Genomic DNA, 11,498 nt, shown 5'->3' on the forward strand with positions numbered 1-11,498 from the left:
CCATATTTTTTTTTAATTAACATATAAACACTAATTATTAAATAAAAACAAAAAAAATGAATTTTTATTTTTATGAAACTAAAATTGATCCTTGTAATGGACCCATGGTATTATAATTCCCCCCATATTTCCATTCCTATTTGCATTGGAATGCCCACCTATCAAATTCTAAATCTGATCAGACCATAAGAGGGTTATGGGTGAGTACACATCCAAGAAAGCACCACCGTAGCTTTAAAAAAGGAAAATATAAAGTAACTTACGTTGAACACTCATGCAGTCTCATGCTGCGGCCATTACTTCTGGCATGAAGTAGTTCGTTCCGGTGAATGGATCTGTATATTTGTATTTTGTGCCCTTCTCAGAGCATCAAAATGCTAATGGAAGTGTCGTCTAAAGTAGATGCTAAAATAAGAACTAACGCAATTTTTTAAATTCAGAAAAAAAATGCGATGCTTTGATTGGTGGGATGCATTTGGCACTGCCATTGGAGTACCCATGCCAAAAGACTGCTATTTATGGGCAATGGGGGAGGCTCTTCAACATGGAGAGCCGGTTATACCTATATAAACAAACTGAAAGATCCTGATAATTATGTAAAATCATAAAACTCACTAGTACTTGGGGGTAGACTTCCCATTTTCCAACTGAAAAGATTAATGTGTGGGCCTCCAGATCAACTAGTAATTGGTGAATTGTAGAGTTCAAAATGTAGATTAATGATTCAGTTCACAGAGAGAGAGAGAGAGACCAGATCAACTAGTAATTGGTGAATTGTAGAGTTCAAAATGTAGATTAATGATTCAGTTCACAGAGAGAGAGAGAGAGAGAGAGAGAGAGGTGCGTCTGGGCAGGCAGCCTCATAAGACTCTCTAACTACAGATGTATACACACCACCTGATCATAATCCATTCTGAATCTTCCACTTATGCACAGGAGTATTCTATGACAGAGGCGCAGCTTGGTGCCATGGATTTTGAGGAGGTGGTGAGTGCGGCTCCCAGCAGAAAGCTTGCTTAAATCTGAAATTTGCCATGAGGGCAATATGATCAGATGACCATAAAGGTGATGGAAGAGCTTCACCTACAGTTTCGGAGTTGAGAAGCTCCAAAAGACCTTCAACCTCCAAATTATTCTCTGCTTAGAGACATCAGATACAGTTTAGAAGGAAAAGAATGCAGTGTGGAATCATATCATGCAGAAACAAAAATTTGGACACAGAAAATTTAAGCAAGCGTTAACAAAATAAAACCAGCAAATAAAGGAGCAACAGGGAGTGCATACTGAAATTATGTGATCCTGGCATTGCTATGGGAATGGAAACAACTTGAAAAAGGGCTGCAATTAGACTATGAAAAAGCAATGTCTAATGAAAGCCAGGTCAAGATTTATCAAAACAGTTTCCACATTAAAGTCTACTATTCACTTTTCCAAGGGTAAGAGATCAAGATTTTCTCCCTAGAGTTACCCTTTAAAGTTAGCTTATTCACTCTGTACTGAATCAAATCAGGGGTATTATCCCAACAAGGCATACTAATAAATTCTTTCTTTCTTTCTTTTGGTAGAGGTAGACAATAGTTACTTGCAAACTAAAATACAGCTATAACAAAGGCCTACCTAAAACATCATGATCCCTACTCGATTACATTCAGAAGCTATTTTGGGAAATGTCTTCTCCAATGAGTGTGCTTTAATCCGTCCTCCTTTCTAGCTGCCCTAAAATAATATTTGGCCAACCATTAAATCACCTTCTATATAAATCCAGAGAGGTGTCAGGTTTCCTGAGTGGAGATAAACAAACCATTTATGAGATCAGGTGTTTCTATAAGCAAAACAGAACAAATATTTCCCAACCACTTTTGAGTTTAATCCGCAATTCGATGGAACCATGAAGGGTGGATTTAGAGTTGGATGTGGCAACAACATTCAGAACGGTTCTATAATTACTTTGCAAGGAGAGACAATCTCTAAAATTAATTTTTCCATTTTTCCCTGTTTGTGAAGTCTTGGAACAAACTTTTGAAACTACTACAAAAAATGCCAAACAAGATCAATGCCCCTATAACTCATAAGATTTAATGTAATTGACAGCCAACCATACAAGACATAGGGAAAAAGCCTGCTGGATTAGTGAGGACTTTATGATCTATTCAAAATTAGATGACACCCATGATTTGATTCATTTAGCAACTAAAGTAAATTTAAGAACAAGTGGCTTTTGTGCTATAGTACAGATAAGTAGATGGAATAAAAATGCATGACCGATTTATTAAGCAGATGCAGCTTATGTGTCCTTCCGCCAACATCCTACAGTACAATATCATTTACTTACCAGATAGACACTATACAGTTTGTGTGAGGCAATGCAAACTTAGCAGCAAAATCATACATTGAATGTATTCTGATAGGTGAAAAACTTGATCCACGGCAACAGCTCAGATAAATATCTGGAATACCTGTGTGAAAAATATAATCCAAAGTTGATGAGTTTCCTCCAGAAAGATTGGTGAATACAGGCTCTTTTGTCTCCTGGTTCATCTTCTTCTTTTCATCTTCCTTCACTCTCCCCGAACAAAGTAAAGATGAATAGGCACTTACCTGGAGAAGAAACCCTCAAATATCAGAGATTAAATAACAACAACAACAATAATAATGATAATGGGATGCTTCTGGCTATAGTATGACAATTCAAACACATGAATGTAGTAATGAAAATGGTCTAGACCAAGCTACCATCACAATGAACCCAACCAAAACCACCCCAAACCCCATTCTCTTAGCTCACAAACAAAATAGGAAGGGAGAGAAAAATGTAAAAAAGCTGAACTACTAAACTTTGTATTCTTCTGAAAGGATGAAAGCTGAACAACCTAAACTGCATTCATCCACACTCAAGATCTAGGCAGCAATCCTTCTAGACACATTCCCAATAAGTAAAATAAAAGTAAATTTCTAAATTGCCTAAAACTTCCATATTTTGAAGATATGAAATTTAAAGTTGTGATCCCCAGTGAGAAAAGCAATACCCTTACCAGAGGAATCGAGTGTTGAAGCTTGAGAAGATTATATATACCCAATGGATCAGCTGTCTCCTTGCTACTGACAGGACAAATTCTACCAGTGACTAGAAACTTATGAGGATCACTGCTATGATGAACCATACAAACAGAATTTCATAAATACAAGTATAAGCACATGTAGAAATAATCCAGGAATATGTTAAATAATAGTTACTATTTTCTCATATTTCTCTAAAACTCAGAAGTTATCTCCAACAAAAATGACATAAAAAATTAAAAAATTAAAAATTAAAGAACATATCCTATGCATGACATTGATACTAAAAGAAATGGCAGGGAAAAGGAAATATGGCACAAAGACATGATTATCAGGCTCACAATTTAGAAACAAAGGACAGAAAAACAAGTAGGAAGAGGAGTCATATAATGTGCATGAAATAGATCTATCATTCTGAGCAACAGAATTGTACTGAGCAATGGATACATAGCAAGGGCAGACATTCTTCTAATTCATTTCACTACCTGGTAATATTCATTACATCAGAAGACTAACCTTCCAGGAAGAGAGTTCATATCCCCACAAATTAAAATAGGAATTTGTGATTGAGCAATTTTCTCTAGTCCATTAACAAGACTTGCAACCTTAGTTTACAAGAAGAGGAATTGTCAAATCCACTTGGTTTTCTTATAGAAATAAATGGAAGAGATATGGATAATAGAACGCACCTGGCATAGTTTTACATCTGGAAGGTTTGGGTTGGCATATATATGAGTGTTTGCCTGAGGGTCAAAAGCATGACTGAGTCAATGATCCCAGAAGCTCGCTTAGCCAAGTAAAGTTGTAGAAGTTCAAATGTGTATAGTACCACACAAATTCTAGGCTGAAAAGCACCAAGAGAGCTGCCATTTTCCACTCTTTCTAATATTATAACAAGTGCAATATTACCCTGTATAAGTAAATAGATTAAAATACTAGTAGAACAAAATGTTTACAAGAGAACTTCAGAAAGCCAAAATATAAAAATGTAATAACAATTACCTTCATCAAACGAATTTGGCCCTCAGTCCTTTGGCCTGGTTCCAATCCTTCAACCACTGACAATGCTGTTTTATCAAACTCAAGCTACAAAAATTATATTTGCATAATTAAACCCCATTCACAAAAGAGACGATACATCAAACCAAATAGAGTTTTTTACCTCATATTTTGTTATTTCTTTGAATCGGTCGTGTCGGAAAAATGTAGCACACCCATCACTTATAAATTGATTAGCTGTGTACACCTGCAAGAAATCTGATAATATCATTTTTCTAATTATGAACAGATAGAAATATGCACCACTATCAAACTTCTTTATGAATGTTTACCTAGTTGGTAAATGAGAAAAAACACACACATGGATCTGATGTTATGAGTCCTGAAAAAACACATACAGGGGCACTTTGGGATTTGATGTGAAGAATCTCTTAGCAAGAGAGGTGGGCTACTACACAGGATAGCATAAGCTTTTCTTTTTAACCCTTGATCCTAAGCCATTGAACAAGGCTTGAGTACACCATGGTACCAACTGCGTTTGAAATTAGGCACAAGCTCACCCAATTGACAAACAAAACTAAGATGGAGAAAAGAGAGAGCATATGCATAGGAAGGAGCAAATACCAAGGGTGAGAAATGTTAGTTCAAGAGGTCTAAGAATTTAATCTTAAGCAACTTAACTAACCCAAAATCAAACAAACAAGAAACAAAACAGGAATATGGTACTTATCGGATTAAAGTGGCTGAGGTGTGACAAGGCATTATCCTTAAAGTAGATTCGCCCTCAAAGATGAACCTTGGTGTAGAAGGGAACTGACGTCCTACCTCCATGATACAACATTTAGGAACCTCGCCTAAGGTGCACTTCGTAGGCGATGGATAGTACAACTAGAACTTATGAGTCGGAAGTTCCCCCAAAAAATGTGAAGGATGAAAGGACTGCAAAAGGAAAGTTGCAGCAGAAGTATGGTCCTCGGATGGTTGTAGGATGCAGCAGGCTCAGATGGATGCAGACTGCACTAGGCTCGGATGGCCATTAGGCTACAACACTGTAAAAGATGATTGCAGCAGGATGGCAGATGCAGCAGCGGACGGTGGTTGCAACAACAAGAAGGATGGAAATATGCCTCGGGTGCTGCAACAAGGATGGAGGTTGTAGCAACAGGAAGGAGGATGGCTCGGGTGCTGTTTTTAGTAAGTATTGGAAGCAGACAACAAAGGCAAAGAGAGAGCAGAAGAGTCGTCCAGAGAGAAAGTAAGAGTCATGTGAATGAATGACTTTGGGGAAGCAGGGGCTTTTATAGGTAGAGTCTAATAGGACTCCGAACAACCACAACAAAATAAAATTAAAAAATGATTGATTAATTGAATCATTTTCATTCAACCTCCCTTGACCCGATCTCTCCTCTAATTGGGAAGACTTGGCACTAAGAATGACCAAGTTAAAAATTAAATGAAAAAAGAATTTTAATTTTGAAATTGTAAAAGGCTACTGGACTAGCACAAGAACACAATTTGGGGGTGGTGGCGGATTCCCCCTATGTGAGATGCAAGCATACACAATGCCCATTAAGGCTTTTTGGACCGAGCCATCCAAAATCCCACTGGAATGGGCTTCATTTACCGAGACTCCCACTTACCTCTCCACAAAAGGTTTTCATCCCTTTCCAATGTGGGATTGACACCTTTTGTTTTCTCCTCTTAAACACAACTCACACACTTTTCCAGCAAGAAAAAGCCCTCACAAATAGAAGTTTCTTACTTGAGGCACCTCATGTCCAAAACATCTAAAAACCCCAACCTTGAAAATAAGGCTTTAAAAGACAGAGACATATACCAAAACAGTAAACTTCTCGTAGAGCTACGAAGGAAACCAAAAAAAAAAAAATTATTTAGACTAGAAACCATGAATATATTACCATTTCATATGGTGCAATGAATTAGTTTTTGCAGTAATCTAAACCTCTATTTGAAGATACATATTGATCTACTTAATAGCGTGTGCTTGTGTACATAACTATCATAGGTTTTGAATCACCATATTGATACACTTATTAGCATGTGCTAGTGCACATAACTATCATAGGTTTTGAATCACCAACTTTCTAGTTGGTACAAACACTTGAAATCATGTCCCCACTTGCTCAACCATCAGATATATGCACAATGCTTGGAACCCACACAAAAATTACCTGCAAGGCTTTTTTCTTGTAAGTAACTGAGTAGCCACGTTTTGTTAGCTTGGGTTTAAAGTAATTCTCCAAATGATCACTTTGTACCTGCTCACCCAAAAATGAAGACAAAATAAGCTAAGAATGTAGGATGCCACAGGGCATCACCAGACCAGATTATTCAAATTACATGCGACAGAAGTCATGCAGATAAAGTAGGGTGAGGAAAATTTTCACCTCCTGGAGACAGATGATATCTGCATCATATCCAGTAATCTCAAGGAGCAAATTTTTCCGACGATACTCCCATGCAAGAGCCCATCCAGGACATTTTACGTGTGCACTCCTACTAGCATAAATGTCGGAAAGGATGTTATAGGATAGCACACTAAAAGTATCAGCATTAGAAGATTGAGACTCAAAAACGATGTTCCTAGGTTCCTTCAGGTGTTGAATTTGGATCATATGACGAGGGCAAGGGTGGGGAGGAATGATTACCGGATCAGTCATGATGCTCTTTATTTCAGACAAGGGAAATCCAAGTGAACAATCTATTGCTAAAGATTCAAACATCAAACAGAAGCCAAAATCATCCATTGAGGGCACATAAGTTTCTGATGAGCCCACCTTAATCCATGTTTTCCCTTCTCGTTCCACCAGTGTTTCACTCTCAACAAATATTGAGTCAATTCCAAAGTCAGTCCAAGAGCCACTACTTCTCAGCCTTCCCATCAAACTGTAACAATCATTTGAAGCCTTACTGACACTTTCAGCAGCAAGACAATGACGTGCCTTGTGTTGCGGCCATAAATCTAAGAAGCACTGCTTAGAGCAATAGTAACTTTCTCTGACAGGCATATCTAATGCCACACAAGACATACACTGGATGGTAGCAAGCTGAAGATGGTGCACAGAACAAGTAATCTTTTCCCGGTACCTGTTTATGTCAGATTTACATGATTATGTCCTGCCAACTCAATACAAGATCAACTATATAACAAGGAATAGTGAGCATGAATGGGTAATTACTCGTTAGTATGTTACACAAGATATACACTGGATAGCAGCTATCCCAGCATGGCGCATAAAACATGTAATCTTTTCAGTTACCTGCTTATGTGATAAATATGTTATATATATGGTCCCAACTCAAGATAAGTCAAATGATACCTGGTAAAGACCAAGTTATAAATTGGCCAGCAAAGTACAATAGGTCCTACCACCATATAATGCCAGCCTATTTCAACACAACAGTTTAAAGGTACATAACATAAACTTAGAAAAGGACACACCTGCCAGAGAGTTTTGCAGTCAAATTAATATGGTGTATGCTGCTGCAAATGTGTGTGTATACCCTTGTATCCCAGAGATTTGTGTTCAAAGATAAAACCATATTACCTTAGGACACAAATGCCTATGGGATACGGAAGAGGAATAGATTCATATAAAATAACCTTCAGTCAAGGTGGATTGAGAGAAGTTAGTCAATTTCTTGGTTAGAGGACGCAACACGAAAGATCCTTTTGTTTTGTTTTATGTGCTTGAAAATTGGATCAATTTGCTACCAACCCTTTAATTAATCAATTAAGAGAAGAAAAACAAAACAATCAATTATTTTTTTTTGACTTGATGAACAAAATACTTGTGCTTATCCTGCTTAAAAAAAACCATTTGAGATTTCTGGTTCACGGTGTGTCCTTTCTACCCTTTCCAAAAGGGCACAAAATTTCATCCCTGTTGTTATTACAATCATTTTTTTTTTCTCCCAGAAAACTATTTCTTCATCAGACAATTTCGCAGGAATGGTAAAGTTTGTAACACTCAATGGCCTAACACGCGAAAATTTGCTAAATAAAGCCTGTTTGGCACTCTCTTGTTTAGTAACTGAAATGGAAAAAATGCAATACATTAGTGAATAGATAGTCCATTAAAATCATGAGGGTTTTGAGCAACAGATAGAGAGATTCGCCCCCCTGTATTCTCTTTCTTGATAAAGACTCATGATCGTTCCAAAAAGACAAAAAGAAAAACACTAAATCATTCACCGCGAATAATACATCAAATTTAGATGCAAGAAGTTCAACCAAGAAAACAAAAAACCAACAAAAGACATTGCCCTAATATTTTCCAGACAAAGCAAAATCATCTTGCATCGCAAGATACATATAAAAAAAAATGCGAATATATCAAAAAAATAAATAAATGAACAACAAAAATAAACCAAGCCCTATGTGAAATCAATTCAAAAGAACAAATCAAAGAACGAGAAATGATGATCAGATGAAGTAGAGGAGACCAACCAACTGAATTTTTTGTTATGCTGGGGAGCTGGAAGGGAGGTTATGCCCAAAACTCGAACCGCGGGTTTGAACTTGAGGCCGACGACCGGAGTAGTGTAGGGAAGGGTCACATTCACTTTACATGTGAGGCTTTCGGATTCTTGCAAACCCATGTCAAAAACCTGGCATTCACTGCTTTCATCAACGCACACCACTCTCACTCTGCCTCAGAGACAGAAGAGAATGGGCATATGCTTTATATAGAGTCCCTTTCGCTTCGGTCTATGACGCGAAGACAGGCATTTGTAGGAGGGGCAAAAGGGGAAATGCATTGGATTTAATTTACGGGGTGAATTCATTTTACCCCTCTTGCCTCACTTGATTCTATCCTCTACCATTTACGGCCCGCCGTTAGATCCTACCGTCACGATTTTTTCATTTCTTACACACATGTTTATTACGTACTTAAATAGATATTGCATTTATTTTATCCTCTAATTCTTTTTATTTTTTAATTGTTAATCAGGGATTTCAAGAAGCTTAGGGCTTGTCTAGAAACGTTATAAAAAATATTTCTTCAAAAAATAATTTTTTAAATAATAATTTCTAAAAATAAAATTATTAAAATGTTTTATTATATTTTTTTTTTAAAATTTGAAAGGTAGAAAATAAAAATATAACTTTACATACCGAATGTAAATTGTTTGTTTAAAATTTTGTATGGAAGATACGGTCACTTTCTTCATAATTTCAATCAAGTCTTGAAGAGGCGTTCGCTTTCTTGGTGACGGTCTAAGGATGTAATGGTCTTTCAAAATAATGAAGAGGGAAGGAAAAAGCGGAAAGGAGGGAGGAGGCCAAGAAGGCGGTTAGATGGGAGCGATCACGTAGAAGTACTTCTGTTTGGTTTCCGAGGAAGTATAGGAAAAGAAAGGGACTTGGTGCCCGCTGATATCAATCTTTCTGATTCCCACTCTATGATTTCTTTCTCTAAATTTTAGTTCTCGTTCTCTTGTTTTCCTTTTCTTCTTCGTTGAGATGCAACTGCCGCCAAACATGTGCTTAAGATTCTCAGAACTTTGATCCGAAAAAAAAAAATTCATACACAAGCTGAAGCTGGAATTCTAATTCATTTCTCTTTTGAGTTTTGACAGTGAACCCCATGTTAACATTGTAGAGGAAGGGGAAATCATCAAAGACCTCATCTGGAGGGATAGAGTCTCAGATTCGACCCTGGATGTTGCCGCCTCGGTTAATGATTCTGATCAGGAGCCACTTCAAATCAAATACATTGATAAAGAAGATGACGGATGAAGTCCTGCCAAAATCGGTAGTAGGGGATAAAATTTCAAGACAGTAAGAAAAAATAAAAAATAAATTTATATATGTTTTTAGAATAATAAAAAAAGATATAATTATAATTTGATATTTTAAAAATAAATAAATAAATAAAATGAATGCTTTTGTATAAAATAATATAAAATATAAATTGGTTCGAGTATATTTAACTTGTCTAAACTTTAGTCAAAATCTAACTCAAATTGAATTTTTATTAAAAAAATTTAGTTATCGCATCAAAATAGTGTTTTACCTCTAAATGTTCAGTCAACTGTTACATGTCAATGCATTTCAATAAAAACCAGTTACAACTCATATGTTGATTTTTCAACATCTGTGGATTCAGACCTCCAATTAGTTTCACTCAAAGTTTATTTTGGTTATGGATAGATCACCAAAATTTAGGTTCATGAGTAATGACAATTGTCCTATAAAAACTTGTACTATTCTAATGGTTCCTTAACCAAACCACTACTTATGAGTCATCACGTGTTTAAAGCCTCACTAAATCTAAACTAAATATTGAAAAGGATTACTTTAAAGTTCTGGATGAAGTTAGATTAACTCGATCAATCTGCACTCGTAACACCAATTGATGAAATATTATTACCAAATGAAGAAAAATAATCTCCATATTTTAAAATTGTAAATATAACCTCAAATATACCAAAATATCCTCTATATATATATATATATATAGATAGATAGATAGATAGTGAGAGAGAGTTTAATGGAGAGTATTTTTGACAAAAAAAAAAAAAAATCTCTTATTTTGAAAAAGTGGAGGCCATTCTTGTGAAATATAGGATCATATTTTGATTTTAATCAAATATTTATAAAATATTGCATTTGTAAAGCTTGAATGGAAGACACATCAAGCTTAAAGAATTTTAGGCTATACTTGGTTTTTGAAAAATTGGAGAGAAAAAGAGAGTAGGAAATAGAAAAGAAAAGTAAAAGAGAAAAAAAAAATTAAAATCAAAAAATTATTTTTATATACCACTTTAGATTCATTTCATTAATTTTAATTTTTTATGTAAAAAATTAAATAATTTAAAAATATATAAAATTTTAATTATGTTTAATTTTCTTTAATATTTTTCATAGCATAATCAAATGAGAAAAATCACTCTCCTTGATTTTTTTTCCTTCTTTATATTTTCAAGAAATGAAAACATAACCGCAAAAATCATGTACAAATATACATAACAGTACTGACATAGAAGACCGCCTTTTCCTGAGAACCGGAAATTCAAATTTGGAAGACAAACGAGAGAGAGCACGGAGGGAATGGAGATGGAAACCAAAGACGACTTTCTAAAATCTCAGATCGCTATCCGCTGCGCCAAAGCCGCAGTTCTGCTTTCATGTCTGAAGACGTCCCAGAATTGCAACTTGAGAGCTACAATCGACTATGGGAACGAGGTAAAAATTGCTTTCTCTACATCTCTCTTGAATTTGCGAATCTGCAATTTGCGTTGTGATTTTAGATTTTGTTCAGGAGAGAGAGATTCTGAAGAGAGCTATTACGGATCTGAAGATAGAGTTAGTGAAGGAGCGTAGAAAGATTAAGCGGATCAAGGTTTGCGGTTTGGTGGAGCTGGTCATAGTGCTGTCACTTTGCAGTTTCTGTTTGATACTCGCCATCAAATAC

At 35.9% G+C, this 11,498-nt stretch overlaps 1 protein-coding gene across 7 annotated transcripts; it reads right to left on the reverse strand.

Moving 5' to 3' along the window:
• Positions 1–687: 687 nt before the first annotated feature.
• LOC100267801 (carbon catabolite repressor protein 4 homolog 1) lies at positions 688–8,782 on the reverse strand. 7 transcript variants are annotated; one of them, XR_002028853.2, is made up of 12 exons: positions 8,528–8,779; positions 6,465–7,164; positions 6,249–6,335; positions 4,220–4,303; positions 4,060–4,143; positions 3,887–3,967; positions 3,747–3,800; positions 3,574–3,662; positions 3,033–3,144; positions 2,457–2,598; positions 1,618–1,781; positions 1,034–1,137 (listed from the first exon to the last, which is right to left on the reverse strand). XR_002028853.2 is itself a non-coding variant. In XM_010666021.3 (11 exons), coding segments are annotated over exons 1-11 (1,710 nt in total). In that variant the 5' UTR covers positions 8,680–8,781; the 3' UTR covers positions 688–1,136. The 7 variants fall into 7 exon arrangements, 6 of the variants coding, with proteins under 6 accessions (XP_010664323.1, XP_010664322.1, XP_010664325.1 ...); XM_010666021.3 differs by lacking the exon at positions 1,618–1,781 and having other exon boundaries at positions 688–1,137; positions 2,333–2,598; positions 8,528–8,781; XM_010666020.3 differs by lacking the exon at positions 1,618–1,781 and having other exon boundaries at positions 688–1,137; positions 8,528–8,775.
• Between the last annotated feature and the right edge of the window lie 2,716 nt (positions 8,783–11,498).

The sequence above is a fragment of the Vitis vinifera genome, chromosome 18 (assembly GCF_030704535.1).
Source record: "Vitis vinifera cultivar Pinot Noir 40024 chromosome 18, ASM3070453v1".
Classification (NCBI taxonomy): domain Eukaryota; kingdom Viridiplantae; phylum Streptophyta; class Magnoliopsida; order Vitales; family Vitaceae; genus Vitis; species Vitis vinifera.